Here is a 25,367-nt window from a genome sequence, read left to right as displayed (position 1 = left end):
CAAGATTTTAAAGTTTTCATCATAGAGGTCCTTCACTTCTTTAGTTAAGTTAATTCCTAGGTATTTTATTTTTTGTGGGGCTATTGCAAATGGAGTTGCTTTCCTAATTTCAGCCACACTTTTCTCATTATTGGCATACAGAAAAGCCGTTGATTTTTGGGGGTTAATTTTATACCCTGCTACTTTGCCAAAGTTTTGAATCAGCTTCTCAAGCATTTTTCTATGTTAGTGCACAATAAGATCCAGTTTATTCTTCAAAGAGAATCTCCATATAGACATAAAAATATCCTCATCCATATCTTTACTTCCAAAATACATTTAAAGAGCAACACAGGAAAAAAGAGTCCAATTGAAGAAAATAATAGAAAAAGAGGAGACGGGTTAGTTTGTTTTACACAAAGTAAATTCCTATTGTAATATTATTTTATTGTAATCTATTATAATATTTTATGTAATATCTTATTGTAGTATTTTCCTTGTAATATCTAAAAAGAATCTTTGTTTCCTCTATCAGACCCGATAGCTTCCACATTCAGCCACAAAACTCAGAGGTTAAAGGAAGGAACAATCCCAGACAACAGAAGCAGAGCTAAACACACTGCTGGATAGGGCCAGCAGGGAGTTAGAAGCAAAGCCAGGCAGTAGAGAAGTTGAGTTTGGGAATAGATTGCATTGTTTGAGAACCGTGTTAATACAACGGATTCTATTTATTCTATCTTTTTTTATGTCCATTTTTAACGTTATGAGGAGTTGAATAAACTCTTCCCCAAATCAAGAAAATTCTCACTTGTCATGTGTTCTTTTTTTTTTTTTTGACCTTTGTGAAAGGATCAGGGAACAAGGAATCGTGGGTTTAACAATATGCAATCAGCATGGAATAAATTATGGTTTTCCTTCAAAGAGCATCGTCACACAAGTGTGGAGAGAAATTTGCCCAAATCTCTGGGTAGATGAGGGAATATATAATAAAGGGTGACTAGAAGGACAAGCCAGAGCCCACATGAGGAGCTCAGAGACCACAGTTCCTCCCCAGAATGGAAGGAAAGGAAGGTGATAGTAGCCATTTGTCACACAGTAAGGCAGGGACAACACTTAGTCTGTCACTAAGGTGAGTGGAAATCAGAGACATGGGTTCAACTTCACTAGTCAGTAGAAGCAATGAGAACACGGCAGGTGTCCAAGCATGACTCTGAATAACAAAGGAATGACATGAATGCTGACAAGGCTTGAAGACAGACCCCAGGAACATGGTGGCTGGGGAGGATGGATTGGTCGAAGATAGACTGCTAGATGTTTTGTCTTTATGCTTTCATTTGTGTGTGTGTGTGTGTGTGTGTGTGTGTGTGTGTGTTTGAGAGAAAGTCATGCTATGTTGCTCAGATTGGTTTAGAACTTGAGGGCTCAACTGATCTCTCTTGAGCATCCCAAGTAGCCTGGATTATAGTTCTGACTCACTATGCCCCTCTTAATTTGCTTTCTTTCTTTTCACAAAATTATTTTTGTCTTTCGCTATTCTCAAGATGTGAATCTTATAGAACTGGGAGGACACTAGTTATAGATGTCAGGATCTACTTTGACCTATTTGTAATTTTTTTTGGATAATTATATTGGGATAGATTCCAGAAGATGGCAGCCTTAAGCCTTATAAAACTTCCTCACAACTTTAGCCATGCACTTCCTTGGGTTAGTCACAGTACTAATCCCTCATCAAGTTTCCACTTTTTCTGCCTTTCTCCTCCTTATCCTCTCTTCAGTGATTTGTTATTTTTTTTTACTTTTGTTCACATGGAGTATACAAGTGTCATAGTCACTGAGTCCTAGAAAAGTGACAAAATGTTGTTCTCACTAACAGGTTTGTGTAAGTCTTGCTGGGAATAGACTTCTTGGCTAACTCTTTGACCCCTTAGTGATCTTCTAGCTTCTAGATTTGTAATTGAACTACTTGATGGAAGTATGATTTCTTTGGTGACCTTCTTGTTTTATTTGTAGCACGCATACTTTCTTTTTCACTTGGAATAAGAATGTCACTGCAAGTTGTCATTCCTTTATCAGACTTCAGTGAGCCATTTTTCTCTACAACCTTGAGTCTTTTTTAACTAGATAATTTTTAAGTGGTTTCCCCTGTCCTATCTTTTTTTTTTAATCTTTATCTTGAGCTTGCCTTCTAGGTTCCTGGATTTATAGAGCATAGATATTTTTTCTTGTAAATTAACTTCTGATTTTCTGAACATTCACACTTTTTTTTTCACTGCAACAGTGATACCTCTCAATTCTCCATTCCCTACATGTGTTTTAAATGTGAAAATCGAGTTGTTTTGTGACACAAAGCTTTTTTTGTGTACTGTAATTCATTGAACTTCAGGCTCTTCTACATATATTTATCTGTTGAAGATTTTCTCTCTGTACCTAGAGACTTACTTCTTTAGAATAATATTTGTTGGGCTTTTCCTGTCTCTGGTTGTGGAGTCCTTGCATGATTCTAGGGTTTCTCTCTTTGTAAGAGACACACTGTGTCCTGTGGAGGCAGGAATACTTGCTATTGGTGGTGACTCGATTACCTGAATATTACCTGAATCACTCTGCTAAAGTACTAGGGAGCACCTTTGCTGTTCTCAGATATCCAGGATTCTCACTATGGTGGACAGATCTCTCCCAGACCCTTACTTGTAGACAAACTCTGCCCAAACATGAATGACTCCTATTCCTGTGGCTCCAAGATTATCCCCCCATGACTCAGGTGTATGAATATTTCTTCTTCCCTTGCTGCTTATAAAGCTTATTAGTCCATTTTCCCCTCTATTGCTCTCAACACCTGCAGAGCTTTAAGCCTCAGGTCTCTGCCAGGAATTCTTTACTTCTCTTTGCACAAAGTTGAGTACAGTGCTGTTCTTTCCTGGTGGAATGTGGTGGAGCCTGAAGCTTTTCAGAAAGCCCCAGGCTCTGGCGATTGGCTGCAGCCCAGTAGTTGCTCTGTTTGCTTCAATAGCTGGGTCAGAGCTCGGAGGAGGAAGCGTTGGAGAGATACTGAGAAGGCAGCTTGAGATTCCTGCTCAGGAAGAGGAAGGTGGACTGGCCAGTGTAAAATAAATCGTCTATGCTAAGAGTCCCTAAGAAAATGAGTTCCAGATATCAAGAACCTAAAGCAGCAAGTTATCCAGAAGCTTTGAGGTGAGGAAGGGTTAAATTATAGAAAAAGTTAATGAGGTACTTCGAAGGCTCAGGAGGAAATAATACTGGGACCAGTATCTTAGGAAGGCCATGAAGAAGTGACTGTGTCTGCCCCTCTTGTGGCCATCTGTGGTGATTGAAGTAGGGATGCTGAATCTAACCAGCACCATCTTAGCCGCGTGGTGGATGATAAGATACTGGGTTTAACTGGTGCCATCTTGTCTTCTTGGTGGAGACAGGAAAGTCCCATCTCCCATGGTAATGGGCATGCCTGAATTCCTAGAGGCAGAGGCAAGGACTTTGACAATAGGTTACTGGACATGCCAATCTTGGCTCGGACTTTGACAATAGGTTACTGGACCTGCCAATCTTGGCTCAGGAACGCTCAAGCTCCCTGTGTCCCTGCTCCCTGACCTGACCCTATTTAGGCCCACACTAGATCAGGAATGCAATGTCTCATGTACTGTGTCTTCTGTGTTTCCTGGCTCCCTTCCAGTCAACATGGCGTCCCACTTCAGGTCTCCATTGGAGTTGATCTGGTTTGTTGGTATCTATTGCTGCTCTTTCTTTCCTCTCTGGCTCTCATGGCTCAGTTTTCTAACAACGTTAGCTGCAAATCTTTGTGACAGGAGTCCAAAACTCAACCTCTCAAAATGGGGCTTTTCCATTTTCTAGTGGAACAACAATGAAGACCTCTAAACCAGAATTGAGACAAATCCTGGATAGGAAGTCTTCCAATTAGATTATAGTGGAAGGGTCTAGGGCTCTTGAAATAACATTTCCTTTACTTCAAGGTAGTTAAGGTCAAAGAAGAAATATAATCTGTGTACATAGTGTATATATTCATATATAAATATGCCCACATAGCCATAGCACTTACATTAGTATAGTTGAACAACAGACTTTTTATTACTCCATATCAATCAGATCAGATAAAAACCTTTAGCAGTTTAGCAGGACACAAAATTAATGTCTCCAAATAAGTAGTTTTGGGTACACAATGAATGAGAAGACAATTAGGGGAAAAATTCTATTTAAAATAGCTGCAAATAAAATTGAATGCTTAGGAACTTAACTGAACTTAACTGAAGAGGTTAAGGTTCTCCATAATAAAAATTGTAACGAAATCAAAGATGTCACCAGAAGACAAGACCTCTCATTTTCTTTTGATTGGGTCAATATTGTGAAGACAATATACAAATTTAATGAATTATCTATCAAAAGTACCAATATCATTCTCCACAGAGAAAACTCAATCTTCAAATTTGCATGCAAGCACAAAAATCCTTGAATAGCCAACACAATCTTGAGAGAGAGGGAAAAATTAAAAACACACACACGCAGAAGGCTGGATGCATCACAATACCTGAATTTAAATTCTATCTAAAGCCATCATAACAAAATCATCTTGGTACTGGCACAAAAACAGATCTGAAGGCCAATCAAATATACTATAGAAGAACCAGAAATAAATCTATGTTCCTGCAGCCCACTGACTATTTTACAAAACAACTCAACATATACATTGGAGAAAAAATATGTTCTTTAATGAATTGTGCTGGGAGAACTGGTTATTTACATGTGAAAGACTGGAACTGGAACCTTAGTTCTCAACATGCACCACCAATAACAATTCAAAATGGAGCAATGACCTTAAAATCAGCCTTGAAAAAAATAGGAAAAAAAAACATTAGAAATTACTGGTATAAAAAAATCACTTCCTGAATATAACTCCAATAGCTCAGTAAATAGAAGTAAAAATTGACAAATGGGATTCTATCAAGCTAAAATACTTCTGCACAAAGGATATAGTCACGAGGCTAGAAATGCAACTTGAAAATGTGGGAGGAAATTTTCTTAACATCTATACATCTAACAAGGAGCTAAGAACATGAATATGCATATTCTCTCCCAAGAATCAACAACCCAATTAATAAACGGAAAAAGTATCTAAAGATGTACTTTTCAAAGTAGTCATATGTATGGTAAACAAATGAGTTAAGAGGTTCTCAACATCATTGGCCATAAAGGAAATGCATATTGAAACAACACTGAAGAAGTTGGGCACCCGTGACTCACATTGTAATCCAAGCCAGCCTGAGCAGAAAAGTCCATAAGACAATTTTCTTCAATTAACCAAGAAAATAAGTCAGAAGTAGAGCTGTTGCTCAGGTGAAAAGCTAAAGCAGGCTTTAGCAAAAAAGCTAAAGGAAAACAGCCAGGCCCTGAGTTCAAGCCCAGTACTGGCACCAAAACAATATCCTGATTTGCATTCATTCAGATAAATGCTTATGAGTGGTATTGCTGGGCCATAGGGTAGTTATAGTTTCAATTTTTTGATAAATGTCCATGCTGACTTCCATAGTGGTTGAACTAATATCCATTTCTACCAACAGTATATTCTCCCCAGCATTTAGTGTTGTTGCAATTCTTGATGACACCCATTCTGCATAAAGTGAAATGAAATCTCAATGCTTTTAATTTTTGTTGTAGAAGCAAATATCATAAAAAGACTGCTACATAATTCATTATAGGTCATATATTGTGGTAAGAATTGTCTGTACACTAGCTTTTCCAGTCCTTAGAACAGTTCTAGAATTCAGACACTGTTGCCATTCCTATTGAACAGATAGAGACTTTACAAAGCATAGACAGTGTGAAGTTTCACTAGTCTGAGATCCCACAATTCTCAGTGGCAGAGATTAGATTCACATATAGCTAACTTTCTGGTTCTGTCTGGACCCCTGCATCCTCCAACTATCATTGAGATGCTAATAAGTTTATCTGAAACATGAATTTTTAATGAGGTTAAAGTGTTATAGAAAGTATGAAGGACACACACACACTCTTCCTATGTGGAAGTAAATGCTGGTCAGAAGCTATTCCTTGTATTTCTTTGTAAGTACTTTCTAATCCAAGCTTCCACATACTGAGGCTTACTGTTATTTTGACTTGCCAGTGAGTCAAGTGCCAAGCACTGTGCACGAGTATCACTTATTTAAACAAGCTCTTAGCTTATTTGAAATTCATCCAGAACGTTGGAACAAACTAGGATCTTTCCAGTGCTATAAATGGTGGTAGAAATTAGATTTGGCAAATGGAATAGAAAAACAAATGGAAAAATATCTAGTACTGAGTAACTGCTAGGTAATCACATTGTCACTCAGAGGCCTTGCCTCTAGACCTTTTGTTTGTATTTTGTGAGATACGGCCTCAATAACACTGGCTCAGCCTAGCCTCAAACATTTAACACTCCTGGCTTTTGTTATCTGAATAATTGTGATTCCAGGTATGGACCACCAGGCTCAGTTGAAAGGTACTCTTAAGGTATATACTAAAGCAGTATCTAAATATCACAAAAGATATATGTACATATTAATGTTTTTATTTTGGATATAAACTATGACGTTATAGCTATCATAATAATACTTTTTGCTAAAAAGTACTGACTCCTCACTTGGACTCAAGAATTAACAAAATCAGGCTAAAAGCCTGACGGGCCTGTTTTCATTTTACATCTGTCCCCTGGTCTGAAAAGCCCACATCAGATTCCTGTTTAACTCTGTAGGTAAATGTGTTATTCCCCTTCATTCAATAGAAAACCCACTTCTGAGGGTCGCATAATCCTAAAATAATGCACTGATAAAATGTACAATAAATAAACGATGAGAAGTTTGTCATTTCGATATTTTATTCCACTGTTTTCCTTAGTTCACTTATGGAAACATTCCACATACAACTCCATGGAATTTTTAAGGAAGCATATTATAAAGAGAAACAATTCAGCATTTTTTGACTTTAACATGAAGTTGTTGCCTGATAGCTTCCATGATTTCTTCTTGTAACATTTAACATTAAGTTCATTTTGCAAAAGAGGGGTTTAAGTCTAAGAGAGGCTGAGAAAGGACTACTCCTAAGTCTCCAGTGTTAACACACTGTGGGTTTAAGATAATTCCTTCATTTGGCTCTCTCAAAAGCTGGTTCTCTTTATGTATTACATTTATCTGTCGTTGAACAAAATGTTTAGGGCTTCTAAATTCCTTAGCATACAATATCTTGGATTTTTATATCATATTACCTCTACTTAACAATTAGAAGGTAATATATGAGGAAAATGAAATGTATCAGATTCTGTATTCTGTTCCAAGTCATAAAGCCAATGAGACAGAGGAAAGAACTTAAATCTATATCCTTTTTCTTCCTCCTCTCCCATGTTGCCTTATAACATAGTTTTTCTATATAACAAAATTATAACCCCCTGCTTTTGCACATAATTTGACATCAGCCCAATCATTTCCCAATTTCAGTGTATCTCTTTCAGGATACTAAGGAAGGCCTCTGGTATGTGAGTCAGTCTAGTTTTTGCACATCAACCTTATAAATGTTATATTACTCAGACACTTACATGAGTACCTCATAAAATTTGCTTTGGAAACTGTAAGATGAAATTTTTTCTACTGTTAGTATGTGTTAAAACATTTGGTCTTTACACTACAAGCAATAGGACACTCTGACAAAAATTATGGATTAGGACATGTTGGCCCTTCCATTTTTCAAAGGATTAAGATAGGTGTTTGGAGGATAGCTGAAGGGACAAGATTCTTTAGTTATTGGCACAAGAAGTGAAGATATTGTCACCCATGTATACATAAGATGAGATGAAGGTAAAAGCAGAAAGTTTGAGAAAGTCTTCAGGCCTACTCAAGAACGGATTCCTTAGGAAAAACTAGCAATATTCCCATTCCTGTTTGATTTTGGAACACATAAGGGTATTTCCTAGGAAAAGAGCTATTATGTGGAATACAGAGCCGCTGAATTTATTCTCCAAGGAATTCAGTTCAAACTTGGTTTTATTTCTGCTGCTATGAATATTTGACCCAAAGGGGACCTCTTGCATTAGATGAATTAGCACTTAGGTTTAGAAAAATAAATAAAGGCTTTTCAAATTAGTTGTTAAAGATTTTATTTCAAATGCAAAGATTAGTTTATAAATTAACAACTGCTTTAAAAAGTCTATCCACTTTCTCTGAAGAACATGAGTTATGATGTCTTTACTTTTCCTCCTGATTTTTTTAGTTGGTTTGAAGTATCCCCATTTATAAGTAGAGACATTACCCACATCCTGAATGGTTTACTGGTATAATCATATAAAGCAGTAGAAAATTCCTGGTGTATCAGATATTCTTCTAGAACATTAACTACTATAATTAAATTCATATTATTTCTCAGGGGTTGAAACTTACATTAAAATATTTTAAAATGCATAATGCTTAAAATAAATAAATTTTAAGAATATAAGTTCTGTTTACCAAATGTTAAAAATATCATTGAATCTAACAGTTGTAATGAATATTGGCAGTACATTTTTTAAAGAACACAGACTCTGTCTTTAAAATGGAGAATCAAAATTGTCAGTTTTTGAAAAATAATAAAACAGACAAAAGAACAGTGAATGAATCTCACATAATTATAAAAGGGAACGATTTATTTATAGAAAAGACAATGAAAATAACATTTAATATAAACACTCAAAATTTAAAATTGTATTATCATTTACATCAAATTTGGAAGGAAAATAAACATAGCATTAATACACATCACTAAAACTCAATAAATGCAAAGTAAGAAAAGTTATCTTTGACAAAGCTAAACAAATAACTTGGATACTGGAGAAAATACAGTTCTCAAAGTACAATTCATTTTTGTTGTTGATTTTTTTCTTGTTATGAAAATGACACTAGCATCTATAACATTCCCCTGCTAGTCATAGTGCTAAAATCCCAAACACTATCCTCAGACACTTATTGAAACATCCCCATACACATATTATTACATGTCAGCATACATCTTACCTTCTCCACCCACAAAAGTTAAGATGAAAAAATTTACTCTCTTGAAATTGCTATTTTTTTCCTTAGATCATATTTTTTCCTTTTCTTTTTAACATAATGTTGAAAAAGCAATTTGAAGTAAAAAAAAACTGTGACAAAATAGCTGCTTTTTAAAAAATGTAACTGTAATATACAGGGAAGGAAAGTCCCCTTGAGAAAGTGCATAAAGAATTTAGGATTTCTAACTCCTAGGCTGAAAAATGGGAGTTCGACAGCCACATAGATTCCTTTACACTGATGATTAAATCCTTCATTTAAACCTTCATTATTAAAAAAAAACACATAAATCTGCAAGCTGTTTTTAAACAATTAATATCAGACTTCTTCTATCTTATTCCCAGTAAAGCAGGCACTGGTTTCTATTTATACAGAGTAATAGATGGGTATTTTGCTTTAAATAGAACTATATAAGCCTGTCTCTATTTGCCTGAGAGATAAACATTATGTTCATCTACAAATATAATGCCACGACAGAGAGAAATCGTGGTTGTAAAATAACACAGTCTTTAGCAATGTCGTTTTAAAGTGGCTGATAAAAGGAAGAGCTGCGTGAACAGTTTGAGAAAACAAACGAGCCCCTTTCCTAGAACAATCAAAGCAGGGTGCATAACGTCTCATTCGGCTGCAGGAGTCTGGAGAATCATAACTAGATGGTGGGCAATCCTGTGATTAATGGTAGGCAATTAAGAATGGCAAATCATTCCATTTGGGTTTAGAACAGAGTGGACCTGTCGGCACGGTTTCATAGGCAAAGCTTAGACACAGACACGCACAAAACTACACATACTGACTTTTGGAGTAGATGCTGGGTGACTTCTTTTCCATATGAAAACTCTTGGGCGTTGTGCGGTGCGATGGGACGGAGTACCTGTAGCTGCTCTTCTTCTCAGTGCAACAAAACACACAGCAGAACAGTGCCCCTCCGGCCAGCAAGACCAGCGCCGTGGTCCAGCCGATGTAGAGGGCTTCCCCCAGCTCCCGTTTCTGAGCAGCATCCACGATGGGGTTGTAGAAGTCTCTGATGATGGAGTTGGCCACCCAGCTCACGGGGATGAGCACCACGATGCCCGTGATGATGAACAGGATGCCGGCGGTCAGCAGGATGCGACTCTTCACCCCCTCGTCCTCCCCGGTGCACCGCGTGCACTTCATGCCCAGGATGGCTGTCATGAAAGCCAAGAAAGACAGCACGGAAGCCGCACACATCAGGCCCCGAGATGCCTGGAGGTCCGGAGTCAGAGCCAGCAGGGAATCGTAGACTTTGCACTGCATGCGGATGTTAGCGTGTCTCATGCAGTTCATCCACAGCCCTTCCCAGAGGTTTTCAAAGACCACGATGTTGCTTCCGATGAAGGCAGACACCCTCCACTGCGGCATGATGGTGACAGCGACCGTGCCCACCATGCCCACGCCCCCGAGCACCAGCCCAGCGATTTGCAAAGCATAGGAGGCCATTGTCCTCTGACTTTTTTTTCTTTTTTTACAATCAGACCAGAATCCTGAGCCAGTTAGGTAGGCTTGCTCCGAAGCAAGAGTCTCTGTGCCTCAGGAGAGAACGGTTTTCCTTGTACTAATCAACTGAGAACCCAGTGGTTTTTCTAGCGAGAACTGCTTTGAGATCCTGTGTTGGCTAGTGAGCTTGCTTCCACCCTCTGCCCCCCCCCCCCATACACACCTCATTGACTCCAACAGGTAAACTTGCAAATCAGGTATTACAACTTTCTTGGCCAATGAGAGGGGGATGGGGTAACTCAGGTGTGTCTAAACCAAAGAGAGATACTTGGAACGGCTGGATGTGCATAGAAACTCTCTTTGTACTTCTCCTTTTTCCAAGAGACAGCCTTGTGTTTACCTCTCAGCGTAATTAGGAATGTTTGCACAACCGTCAAGAAATGAGCCAACCTCGTGGAAGACAGCCCCCCTGTGCAGGGATTTCTGATGCTCCAAGTAAGAGCTGCCAGTGTCCAAAGGATAGAATAAAATATCTTCCGAACTACAATCCTCAAGGTCTGTTAAAATGCCAGCATGAAAGGAGAGTAAGGGATTGATGGATTGTTCAAAGTTGGGAAACCACATTCCTTGGGACACATGTGACACACGGGCTTGATTTAATTTGTCTCCCACTTCAAAGCCAGCTCAACTGGAGTGAGAACAGTGCCCAGCTTGTGTCAAAAGGGGCAACAACAATCAGGCTACCATAATTAAAGACGTGAAGTTGTTTTCCTCCTTGGCCCCAAATATGCACTCTTTTCTTGTAAGATAGGAAAATGACTTGTTGGTATTTTACTGAAAATCTTCACTGATGGGGAGAAAAAGATATCCTACCAAAAAAACAAAACAAACAAACAAACAAAAACTTGATTTTCAGATGCGGCAAGCACTACAACACTTTTTTAAAATGACTTAAAACTTTGTAATTTGCTTCTTTGGGGACTGTGTCCTTTCTTACTGCTTTGTCTGAATAGGCTGAAAGCTAGTGCTCTGCAGATGGTATAAGAGTTGAAAGTCTAGGCAAATACTTGGATCTCTAGAGAATATATATATATATATATATATATATATATGTATAGTTGTCAACTATAGTCATTGATTAAATTCAATCTACCTGCTAACCAAGTTTGTCTTCCCTACCTGTAATACAGTATCTTCAGGAAAATATAACCTTTCTAAATACAAAGCAATTTAATACATATTCTCCAAATAAAAATGGTAATGTCAGTCATGTTAAAATGAACATCTGTAGCTAAGGCAATTTCTCCTGGACACCATCTTGGGCTCTCTTGTCTATCTTTCTAAACTTCAATCCCGCCTTCAATTTCCTTTTATCTTTTCTATATGAAAATGGGATTTAAAAATTTACTGCCTCTCTTCTTTCCTGTACTACCTCGAATCCAAATTTGAAAGGATCTGCTCTTTTATTATACTTTCAAAGTTTAATGGTCCAAAAAGGGCTGGACAGTTTATGGAGATTACTGGAGGAAATAATCCACAAAACTGAGCATGGCATACAGGAAAATGGGAGATGCCAAATTAAATCATCTTCTTAAAAATTATAAAAAGGAAATGTGTAGTAATATAAGTTGTTAGCATTTATTATTTTGAAAATAATAAATAAATTAAATCTCATATGTTAAATAATTTCCCTATTTGTCCACCTACTTCTAAATATCTGGCTGTTCCATATCCTTGTGTAGAAAGTATTTTCTTTTCTTTTTTTTTTTGGTAAGATTTTTGTTTTTTTACTGTGAAAAATACCGTATAGAGGGGTTACAATTACATGGGCAAGGAAATGAGCACATTTCATATCAAGCATTGTTGCCTCCTCCTTTGTTTCCCTTCCCATCCTTTCCCATCTCCCCCTCCCCCCAAAGTTATAAAGTTTGTTTTTTCAACATAACATCTTGTACATCTCATTGTTGCAATGGGTCCACATGTATCCCTATTTAAACAATTTGTTTTTTTTCCTTCCCTTCCTCAAATTATACCAACATCAAATACAGTGAAAACAGGGGTTATACCATGGGGAGGGACATTAAGCAATAAGGAAATCATCTTATAAATATGTTAAAAACAATCACAAGAAAGAAAAAACATTTCAGTCCTTATCTTGGGGTTCATTTTGCCTAACATCAACTTATCTGACCATTTCTGCTTGTCTCAGACACATCCTAGTAACTGCAAATAAGGGAAACCATGGGACCTATGTCTCTTTGGGCCTGGCTTACTTCACTTAATAGAATTTTTTCCAAGTCTTTCCATTTCCTAACAAATGGGCAATGCCATTCTTTCTAATGGAGGCATAGAATTCCATTGTGTATCTATACCACATTTTCTTGATCCATTCATCTACTGAGGGGCATCTGGGTTGGTTCCATATCTTAGCTATGGTAAATAAGGTTGCAATAAACATAGTTGTGCTGGTGGCTTGACAAATGCCCAAAAGTGGAATTGCTGGGTCACAGGGGAGCTCTATGTGGAGTCTTTTGAGGAACCTCCATACTACTTCCAAAGTGTTTGAACAAGTTTACACTCCCACCAACAATGCAGTAAGGTTCCCTTCTGTCCACATCCCCTCCTAGAAAGTATTTTCTTTCATCAGGTTTTATCTGTCACAGATTTGTAGCAGATGATACAAATGTATCATCATTGGAAATCATTGGCAATTCAGAAAAGAAGTGTAGAATTTGAAACAGAGTTTTCATCTTTAATTGCCAATCTGGGAAAATGGAAATGGCTGACATAAGTGAAAAATTAGAACAGAATTGTATCATTGGTTGAAAGTGACAAATAAATGCATACATTCTTAGAATTTATTAGCCCATTCTTCTAAATTCTCATATGACATAGAGTTCTATCTAAATCTTGTTGCACAACCGCATTAAAATAGGGAAACAGAATGGAAACAGATGTTGAAGTACCTAAATGTAGCGGCCTTTGTTGGAACTGCATGGTGTACAATTTAACCCCTCTTCCCTTAGACATTGCAATTTCCTGGGAATTTAATTCATGCAAAAATATTTTCTTCTTGCAAAAATAGAAAGTACTTTGCTACTGAAATCTTCCTAGTGAAAAATTAGGATTGGTTAAAAAAAATAATCCTCTGTTTACATTAGAATAATTACAGTGTGAATTGTAGTACATCATCTAGGCGAAGTCAGAGAGCAATCCAATTAACCCCATAATATTTTGAAATAGCTATGTCCCAAATGTCAGAAAAATGAAAAAGAATAACCAAAAAGAGTAATACCAACTATGCTAGAGACAGAGATAAAAAATCACAGAAAATAACTCAAGTTCATTTTTTACCCATTTTCTGTCTGACTGAAAGGATAAACTTGGTTTCAAAATTCAGGTTCAGGGATGATTAGAGATTCAGATCAATAATATTTATTGTTGCAATTCTTTTATTTAGTACCACAGAGCTACACAGGCAGATTACTCTATAATTGCACTTCCATTACTATGAAGAACCAAAATGCTACCAAGAATACAAGGTAGAAATTAATGTTCATTATGTTCTCCTCTCCTCTCCCCCAGGGCCTTCCCTTTGGTCTACAAAACAAGAAGCTCCATTTAAGTTTAGTAATTAAATTTACTAAATTAAATTCAGCCCTGATAACTACATAACACATGCAAATGCTTCCCTTCATATCTGATAACATACAATGTCACTCTCAGACTGTCCTTGTTATTGTCAGGCTCAGACTTATTTTCATACACACTAACCTTTAACTTACTCCAACTCTTCAGTATGAGGCCCAAGAGTGGCTGCCAAAGTTATCATATTGTTTTCTCCCCCCCCCCTCTCTCTCTCTCTCAATTCTTGATTGGCAGTTTTCACATGCTATTTGTTTTTAATTATTGTTCACTGTTAATGAATTGTACTTGTCTGACCTGAGCAAGCATGTGAACAAATCAATAGACTTCTTTGTTTTTACTTCCTAAGATAACATTGTGTATTGCTTCATGCTTTTCTTGAAACACCACCCTGCTTGTTGTTGATGGGCAGCTGCTCTTTTTTTTTTTATTTTTTGGGTTTGGTCTTGAGGCCTGAATTCTGGGCCTGGGCACTGTCCCTCAGCTCTTCAGCTCAAGGCTAGCGCTCTACCACTTGAGTCACAGTGCCACTTCGGCTTTTTTCTTTTTGCTTATGTGGTGCTGAGGAATCGAACCCAGGGCCTCTTGCATGCAAGGCAAGCACTCTACCACTGAACCACCTTCCCAACCCCAGGGGCAGCTGCTCTTGTAGTCTTGATACTCCAAGTGCTCTATCTACTAGTAGTCTTCCATTTTTGCCTCTTCCCTATGATCTGTATTCAATTCTTCTTTAAAAAGAAAGTAAACTATTTCTTTTATAGAATTCAGTGCAGGTTGCTTTGATAAAAGCTTTGCCTATAATCTGGCTGAATAAAAACGGCAGACAATTATTGCTACTTTCCTGGTGATTGGGAAACTTTTAGGCTAGAGTGCCAGCATGAGTGAAGTTTGGTGAAAGGACGCTTCCTAATTTACAGAAGGCTTTTTACTGTATCTTTATATGGCAGCTCTGTTCTTGTTTTCTTCTAAAGACACTTGATACCATTTCGGGAGCTCTAATATTCTGATCTCATCTAAGCCATTGCCCCTCAGAACTTCGAACACTAAATATTGTCACAATGGAAATTAGAGTTTCAATGTAGGAAGTTTGAAACTCCACAAGCATGAAGTCTATAGCATCATCCAGTTATATCTAATCTTACTGTCACAAGAGTTCATCAACATTAGTAAAGATATCTCTTTGGTCCAAGATAAAAAAAATACTGCTGAACATAAATAATAAATATGCAACAGTCATGATTATTTAAATAATATTACTATGGTTCAAATTTATGTTCTTCAAACTGAGTAGGTAGTGAATCATGATATATTCTAGGAGACTGGTTTGTGTGTACATTTGGTACCTTCAATAAACCTAGGGGAATAAGTCAAAGATGTATGTGCTTTGTGTTTTATTCATGCTTATTTAATGAGTAATGTATAAGGACTGAATTAATATGAAATACTTTAATCATAATGATTTGAGGAAAAATTTCAAATGTAGTACTACTTGCTGTTTATAAAAGCATTTGCATAATATTAAATATTCTCTATTGCATACACTTCTTAATAGCCTTTTACCTTACATTTACAACATTCCTAGAAGACTGGGGTCAATTCCCTATTAATTGAATACTTTAAAACTCAAGAGAATGTATATTTTCTTTTAAGCACTTAGCTTTTGCTTGCAAAATTTGCAGAAATGAAACATAAAATATTTTGTCTATAGAATTTACTATTTTCCTTCTTAGACTTAGAAATAGGGAACTTTATAATTTGATACATATGGCCAAAGTGAATGAACAAGTAGTTTTCAACATTGTTTTCTATGACAAGTACGATTGTTGTAAACAACTTGCAAGGTTAATATTTTTTAATTCACTGAAGTCTGAAATATATATCTGTAGATGTTCTTTGCAAAACAGTTTAATCTAAGCAGATTTTACAGTCCACACTGGAATTACAGCTTATTTAGTTTTCATAGCATCTTATGTGATCTCCCATTCTTTAGCCCTGCTCTCTATTTATTTACTTTTTTGTTTATTTTATGTCATTCCTGGGGATTTGTACCCAAGGCCTTTACCACAACACCTTAAATAACTTTAGGTTATGTTTTAGATAAGTTTTCCTATTCTGCCCAGAATATGTCCTAAATTCCATCTACCTCATGCCTATTGCATAGCTGAATTTATACACACACCATGACACCCACCTTGTTTGTTGGATTGAGTCTTTCTAACTTCCTGCTTGAGCTAGCTCAGAGAATTGTACTTCTCCAAATCTCCCCTTCCTGAATAAACTTGGATTATAGGTATGAGCCAATTATGTCTGGTTCTCTTCTTCCCTCTTGTTAATTCTTTAATTATACCCTAAGTCATGATATCTAACTGACCACCACCAAATATGTAGTTGTCTAAAATAAACACTAAATCAAATTGAATGCAGTCAAGTGATGTTTTTATTAACCAATTCATTCAGTATAGAAGAAAACATTATCTTTTATATGGAGCTAGTGAATAACAATGGCACAACACCAAACTTGTCTGTATTAGTCCAGTAGAATTATTCTTTTCAGTGACTCATAATTTTTTTCTTTCTACCTTTGATGCAAGACCATCTCAAAAACCACTTACATAGCTTGGTGCTGGTTCTCACACCTGTAATCCTAGCTACTCAGGAGGCTGAGATCTGAGGATACAGGTTCAAAGCCAGTCTGAGACTCTTATCTCCAATGAACGCTGTGGCTCAAGTGGTAGAGCGCTAGCCTGGGGCTGAAGAGTTGAAGGACAGCACCCAGGCCCAAAGTTCAAGCCCCACAACCTACAAAAACAAACAAACAAAAAAACATTTACATTGCACTAAACTGCATTCCACATTTACCTCTTGGATGTGCTTGAAAAGTAAAGCTTAGAAAGCTTAGAAATCTTACATAACATTCCAATCTTCTGAAACACAGAAGGGGTTGCACAGCTTCGGTGATGAGAACCCAGAGTCTGTGGTAGGAATCCCTGGCCAGGCAGTGAAATAAGTGGTACCAGAAATAATCACATCAGATAATGAACCATATCCAGACAGAGTCTTTCCATACTTTCATTTTGAGTCCATGGCAATTCACAGCCAGTTTAAGTCACGGTAATTCAGTAAAATATGGACGGTAATATCCTGAATATGATTACCTAATGTTATGCTAATTCAAAGACTAGTTCAATTATTATTCAATTATATAGTTAGGATTATTAAATGTTATCTTAATTATTCATGTTTTAAGATTCTTAACCACTTTTTATTCAGACAGTAATATCATGCCAGATTTACTGAAAAAAATCATATAAAGTTTGATAACTGGCTTATAACTTCACAACTAACAGGGAGAGGGGAAAATTATGAATGGAACACAAGTTTGAACAAGGTCTTGACTATGAGCCACAGAATCTTGTAGCACTAACACTAAACATACCCAATTACATGAACCAATGAGCAGTATATCTCCTGTAGCTTATAACTTTGGTAGTGTAAACAATTATGTAGAATAGTGCTCTGTATATTGTGAGTTTTCAATAGTATTTTGAGTATTGTGAAGGGAGTTAAAAGTATGTCTCGATTAATGGTAGCAAGAAGCCAGTGCTCAAAGAGAATCACAGGACAGCTATTATTGAAAGAGAAGAACGCAAGTGGGCATGTACATGAGCACACATACACACACATACACACAAGTTCTTATGAGCAAACAATGAATATGGGAACTTAAGAAATGACTTTACCTTGTCAAGTCAGAGTTAACAGGACAGGGAAAAGTAATTAAGCAGGCAAATAGACCTAAGCCATGTTACTGATTAATTTACAAAACAATTAACTTTCCACTTAAAATTCAAATTAAGATTCTGTCTGCCTTAGGCTACCAGTGTTTGCAAATTTTAATGGGGTTAGACATTAAGTGTCTTACTTAAAACCAACTTCAGACCATACTGAGTAAGACTATTATTGGAACAAATGGTGCATGGCATTCTTGGTTTTTAGTTATCAAAGACCAGAGAAAATATTACAATATATTATTGAACTGATGAATTCATTTTCCACAGGAATATGAGGAAAGTGAGAAGTTATTTAAATTCTCATCTTAAATATTTGCAGAGATTCTGCACTTAAAAATTATTCAAGGAAATAGCTTATATCTTCTGAACACTTCTGATCATTCAACAAGTACAATACATACTAAGATACAGGCCCTGTTGTTTGTGATTTTATATATATGAACACTGAGGTGACCAAAGAGGGAATGAACTTCTGGATCAATTAACTCTTCACTCAAGTCATTAAAAGCAATAATAATAATAATAATAATAAATATTGCACAACTTTAAAGATATTAGACTTATCTATTAAATCACGAGAACCAGCGGTTGGGCCCTTGGTCCTTTACACATATATCTGATGGATAAAGTTCTAAGAACCCTGTTGAGGATCTTCTATTATAGCACCTGTGTGCTTTCCTATCTTCCATTACTGCAACTGGACAGACTCCAGACTCATGAAGAGCAGAAGCCTTGTTCTTTTGTCCTGTCTCTTCTCAGTGTTCACCAGCATCCATAGAATGCTAGAGGTACTTGTGTGCCAAAACATTAGGGTCATAGGTTTGATGCTAATCTAGCCAGTTGGTCTTGCACTATTCATGGTAAAACACTGGATCAATGAGCCAAAGCATTCTTTACATCTTGAAAAAGGACAACATTAACTGCGTAAACCTAATAGGTTGTCTAAATCCCGCAAAAGGCAACTCCACTGGGAATGTCTGTTAAATAGAATCAAATAGCCCATCAATAGCCACTCCTGGAAACCAAATCACATTCAGCAAAGAAAAAATAAGTCTTTGGTCGCTGGTTCATTTAAAACTAAGGTTTCTGCTTCTCTTTCTCTAACCCATGGTCCTGCTATCTTCTTGGGGTCTCATGTTATGGAGACCTGTACATGATAGTATGACTGACTACTGGAACATTTTACTTCAGCTGGACTTTTGTTCTCTCATACTGACCAGTAATGTTTTATCTCATTCTTGTGTTAACAAACTGGTTGGTCCTGCTTCACTAGACCTCCTTCCAGGTCAAGAATTTTGAATGGAGAAAAATGCATGCCTTGATTTTGCACTTGGGGTCAAGAGAGGATAACCAAATGGATCTAAATGATCAAGTAGTGTATTCTTCTTTATTCTATAGATAAGAGGGTCCAAAAGCTCCAGGAGAGTGTAAGTGCTATCTCTGCTCAATTTGGTGTTGCATCTGGTACTTTCAAGAGCCTAGAATGTAGAAAGCTTCAATATTTGTCTAATATCACAAGACAGTGTTGGGATCTCTGTGCTTGAATTCTTGACATTGCTTTGGTAACTCTTGGTAACTATGACTCCATGGCCAAGGAAAGTGCCTATTATTTATTTTTATATTGCTTTTAATTATTATTATTTGCTGTTATTTATTATTATTATTTGTTTTTGCCCAAAAGCTTGCAAGTGTTATTTCTTCACTAATTTCTTGCCAACTGCAAGAATACTGCCTGGTTCAATGCAAGAACTTCGTAAATATTTGACAAATTAATTGATTAATAAATAAGCTATATAATTTAAAGTCATTTTAGCACACAGGAATTTAAAAAAATCTGCTTTATACAGAAATTAAGTAACTCTTTTCAGTCTTTTCTAAGCAGAAAACAACTTATAATGACACTTATCTGTGGTTCTAGTAGGTCCATCACAACACATTTAGTAGGCCTTCTTAAAAGGTTAAAAACAAACTCAAGAGCCCATAGATTTTGCTTTAGCACTATTTGAATTTCCTAGGGATGCCTTGTAAAATCAACATGTATTTTCTCATTTTTTGTATCTCTCTTCTCAGGATTTAAATTTCTATTTTTTAATGTTCAGAATAACAGTATTAGAATAATTCACCTACAAGTATCATATCAAATATCGGTGAGCTAGTAGTAAGCGACTCATTTTAATATATCAGGATATTTTTAATTATAATGACTATTCTCTATACACACTAATATAAAATTAAAAATCAAAACAATCAGCAATTAGCAAAAACATTCCCTATAGTCTTTAAATTTTTGAAAGAACTTGTGGGTATGTTTTACACATATTTTCACTGATGAAAGATTTGTTGATCTGCTTCTTTTAAGGTGTTAATTGTCATCTTGCAAAACCTTAGTATTCATCAGCTATCTTTAATTATTAGTTAATAATTATTAGTTAACAATGTTGCCAGGAATGAAGTTTCATTTGGAAACATTAAGCTTCTGAAATACCAGATTCAACTGTATCTGCCTATTTTTCTTAGTTGACTTTATGGATTATTTATGCACACAGATAAACAAAAAGGCAAAAAAATTCCCACTCCAGGAAGTGAATGACAGCATACAATAGCCAGCTGTTATCAGTAGCTTATTTTACTTTCATAAAATAAGTTAACTTAAGGGTGAAGTAGGAACCTTATTTTATTTAATTAGAAATTTGCCTGAGTTAACCACTTATTCCCCATGTGTCCCTTACCTTTCAATCAAATTTTGTTTCAAATTTCATGCTGTCTTGAGCAACCATGCTTGGAACTGACAAAGCAGAAAAAGCCGCCTTACGTATATTTTTATTAAAATTTTGATAAATGCTGTCACTAAAATGGTAATGGAAGTGCAAATGTGTGAATGGAGAAGATGCCAGTGGGGTATGGTGTCAAAAATAAATGAATTTCAGATTTGGTTTTGTTAGTTGAATCCCACACAAGAGAATATACCAACATAAACAAAATAAAGTCCAATTTTGCATATAACATCTATCTAAATTTAAATAAAGTTACTGTTCACTTGAGATCAAGATTCCATTTGAATTACATTTACTGATCTGATATCAAATGCCAGAAACATTCCATTTACTATTGTAATTGAATTGGGCTATTCTTCAATATGGAGATGGGAAAATTCTCTTTAGCTATGATTCTGCCATCCAAAAAAAAAAAAAAACATTCTTAGTGTGAATTTAATCAAGGAAAGGACATTCCCCTCACAGAGAAATTACAGTTGACTCTGAGGTTACAAGAAGAAACACTCTGAAGAAAACATTTTATGTATAGGTAGCGGACAACTTTGAACCTGATGCCTCCTTATCTTAGTTCTCACATACAAGTGTTTGTTTTTTACACCTAACTATGCTTCATTCATCTAAATGCCTGCAATGTTTGATAGTCACATATTAACAAGACTTATTATTATTTATTATTGTTATTGTTATCTATTGTGGCAGTGGTAGTACAGGGCAATAGATTCAGGATTATACATCTGCTAGGAGGAGGACGCCCCATCCTCTTTGTGTGTTGGTAACATTCAAGATAGGCTCTTGCTTTTATGTCTGTGCCACTCAGGGATATGATCCTCTCACTATGCTTCTGCTGTCTCTGGGGATGACAGGCAACATCACCATGCGAGGGAAAGCTTGGAAGCGCCATCTCTTGATCTTGGTCAAGTAGCTAGGGTGATAGGCTTAAGCACATTTAACATTTTGACTCTAGATTTTTTTTTGTTATTGTAAAGGTGGGGTTGCTGTTACATAAGTCAGATAATGAGTACATTTCTTTACAACATTATTTTATTGTAAATATGGTGTACAGGGGGGTTACAGTTACATTAGCAAGGTAGTAAGTACATTTCTTGTCGAGCATTGTTACCCCACCCTTTGTTTTTTTCTTACTGAGTACATTTCTTCTTGAACAGTGTCACCTCTCCCCTCATTTTCTCCCAGTTTTTTCCTCCTGCCTCTCTGCCACAAGTTGAGTAGTTCATTTTCAATATAATGTCTAGTGAGTACCACTGCTTCAATTGTTCATCCTTTCTCCCACCATTTCTATGCTCTCCATTACCCTCCTCCAAATAGACAGATTTACATACAAAGCAAAAAATATAAAAATAAAAAACCCGACAAAGGGGGAAAAACTCAAGAAGCAAAGTAACAGAAAACCCTCTTGTTTCCATTTCTTAGAGTTCATTTCAGTAAGCATCATTTTATATGATTATATGCATTTAGCTATTGAGCCCTTGTGATCCTCTCCTAAGATTATCCTCCTTTAGTCTCACTGTGTGAAGGTGAGTCCTGTATGATAAGTTCAAACTAGATTTGACAACCCAATTATTATAACAAGCCCATTAAGGCAGAAACCTGTTGTTATAGAAAATGTCATCAATCCATTAGTTCAATTCTAGGAAATATCTCAAATCTATTGTTTTTATGTAAAGAGAGGTTATTCTTTTAAATGATCACAGTAATTAACAATTCCATTCAAGTATCTTTTAAAGTCAGTTAGTTATCTTTTTTTGTTTGTTTGTTTTGTTTTTGCCAGACCTGGGGCTTGAATTCCAGCCCTGGGCATTGTCCCTGAGCCTTTTCATGCTCAAGGCTAGCATTCTACCCCTTGAGCCACAGCACCACTTCCAGCTTTTCTGAGTAATTTATCGGAGATGGGGGGGAGGGGCTGACTTTGAACTGTGATACTAAGATCGTCAACCTCCTGAGTAGCTGGGATTATAGTCATGTGCCATTGGAGCCTTTCTGATAGTCCTTACATTAACTCATCAAAAGTGGATTGCTCAGTGACCCCAGGACAGGCACTGCAGGCAAAGCACTGAAGAAGAAAGCATGAAGAAGGCACAGTATCTCTCCCAGGTGCTGCCAGGCTAATCAAGGCAGAATGCTTGCTGGGGGGCATCGCTTCCTCCTTGTACGAAACTCTTCATTCATTCCCAAATCACACTGTGTTCTACACACTAGTGCCTGTGGGCTCTGGAGAGGACAGAGAGGAGCGCAGAACAACACGGGTGACAATAATGATTTTTCCTTTAATGGAGCACAAGTTCCCCCCACTATAGCTACTTCAGCCCCGTGGGACTGAACTCTAGGGCTCCTAGATCATGCCCTGGGTTTTTAGACAAAACTTCCTTCCTGTTTTTAGCATTGCCAACAATGGGGTTACCAAACAGAACAGATGTTGAGAAACATTTGGATGTCAAGGTTGCTTAGTTCCCCACCATGAGTCAAGTCCCGGTGACCTCTCAGGATTCATTTCCATCAAGAAAGCTTCTTACCTGACTGGCCATTGAACTTCACCCAGGCACAGGTGCAGAAGCTGCACCAATACCAGGAGACCATGACGGGCTCCATGCTTCCTTGGAATGTTTTCGATACGAACTAATGGTCCTGGGAAAGGTTCAGATCTTCATGGACAAAAGAACTAAGTAAATAAACATTTGTGATTGCTAATAATAATGCTTCAGAACAGTGGTCCTGGTCGTGGCAATTCAGTTCTGCATGTTGCACAAACAGAATGATGAAGGTACTTAGAGCTAGTTAATATATGCTTCTAGAACTTCCCTTTAAATAACATACCTGCAATCTACTTATGCACAAACCACCAAGAACCAGTTGAAAATCTTCCACAGAAAATGTGTATCTCTTTTCTAAAGGAGATTTTTTTTAACCCTTGGTTATGTATCAGCTACTCATACAGTTTTTGAAGTACAGTGAAAATTGAGAGAAGGGACTGGCTAGTATTGGTAAAGTTCTCTAATGGACTTTTTGCCATGTGGAGGGTAATGGTGAGCGCATACCCTTTCCCTGCTGTTTCACTCATCAACAACCCCAAGAACAAGGAAATAGACTTAGCCAAACTGGAATTTCCCCTAACATGAATTGTGTTTTGAAAACATTCTTGGGGAGATAAAAATCCATATTTACCTGGGTCGATGCATTGCATAGTTTCTCTTGTTTCCCTGGTTCTACTGGTACTTAGGCAACAGAAATGAAAATCACATGTTGGTCAGGCTAGCCGCTGGTGATACAGTGGTAAACAAGTTCATTGTCAATAGGCTCCTCTGCTATACCAAGATATATTCCCAAATGATCCAGTTGCTGAATCTCTCCAGTTTTCAGCAGGAAATATAGGCATATGTTGAATAAATAATAGAACACAGAACAGTGATTGTCCTAAAGTATCATTTCAAATAGAACTAATTATTCAACAGGGCTTTTCCCTTGAACACGGTCTATAGATTAGTTAGGAATAAATCTGACTCTGTGTCTGGCTCTCTCTCAATTGGCAATACATTTTTCTATACTCTAAATTATACTGTAGGTGTAAATTACACTTGTCCCAAGTGCAAGAAATGTCATATCCTGGGAAGACATTAGTTCAATAAATAATGACCATAATGGCTTACACCTATACTCCCAGCTCTGTGTGGGAGGCAAAGGTAGGAAGATCAAGGACTCCATGACAGGACAGCTCCAGGCAAAAGAAGCAAAAGACCCTATCTGACAAAAAAAAAATATTTAAAAGCAAAAGGACTTAGGGCCTATTTTAAGTGGGAGAGTGCTTGCCTAGCACATGAAAGGCCTTAAATTAAATCCTCAGTACTTGCATTTCAACTAACCACTCATTAAAAATACATGAACCTGCCACATGGTAGAATTTGTCATCCGTTGCAGAAACAAATACTCAGTCTTGGAAACAATTTTAAAGACTCCTTTTAATCATTGTCATCAATGTACAAATATTAAAATATTTCAAAATTCACATTGCAATATGAAGTTTATCTGATATAAGTAAATCTCTTATTCTACAATAAAAGTGTAGATTATGCTCGTTTTTGTTCTTAGTAATATAGGGATTTAGAATCTGTATATTCCACAAAGAATTATTCTTGGAAATGATTCATTTCTTGATCATCATTGAGTGCTGATCAAAGAGCAAGATGAACACAGAGATTAGCAGAACACACTACAATGAAATAGGCTGCAAGTCATATATGCATTCTGGCTTTCTTCACAGCAAAGTAATGGAGGCCTACATTATTTTCAAAACTACAAGCTTGAAATATTTGAATTAGTTGGCTACACACTCGCTAAAATACCAGATATGCCAGCATCATTCTTAAAGTGCATATTTACCCACACAGGAGGGTTTCCAATATACATGACTCACCTAATATCTGAACTTATGTCTCCTTTGTATTATTATGCCTTGACTTGTATCCAATAATATGGGAATACAATTCATCAGCACTAACTCTAGAGAAAAGGCTGCCACCTACTGAAAGATTAGGGTGTCTTCATAAATTCCAAAGTACTTCCTTAAGCCGCACTTGGGCTTTTGTAATCATTACTGTAGCTCTGGGATATATGATGAAAAGGGAGGTGCCATG

The 25,367-nt window shown here is 36.8% G+C and overlaps 1 protein-coding gene across 1 annotated transcript; it reads right to left on the bottom strand.

The window, feature by feature from the left end:
* Positions 1-9,136: 9,136 nt before the first annotated feature.
* Positions 9,137-10,652, bottom strand: Cldn8 (claudin 8). Its single transcript, XM_013027549.1, has one exon. It carries the CDS (start codon positions 10,512-10,514, stop codon positions 9,837-9,839), a length of 678 nt encoding a protein of 225 aa, XP_012883003.1. The 5' UTR covers positions 10,515-10,652; the 3' UTR covers positions 9,137-9,836.
* Positions 10,653-25,367: the final 14,715 nt, after the last annotated feature.

Source organism: Dipodomys ordii, unplaced genomic scaffold (assembly GCF_000151885.1).
Source record: "Dipodomys ordii isolate 6190 unplaced genomic scaffold, Dord_2.0 Scaffold104, whole genome shotgun sequence".
NCBI lineage: Eukaryota > Metazoa > Chordata > Mammalia > Rodentia > Heteromyidae > Dipodomys > Dipodomys ordii.
Note: the sequence above shows the minus strand (reverse complement) of the source record. Positions and strands in the feature narration are given on the sequence as shown.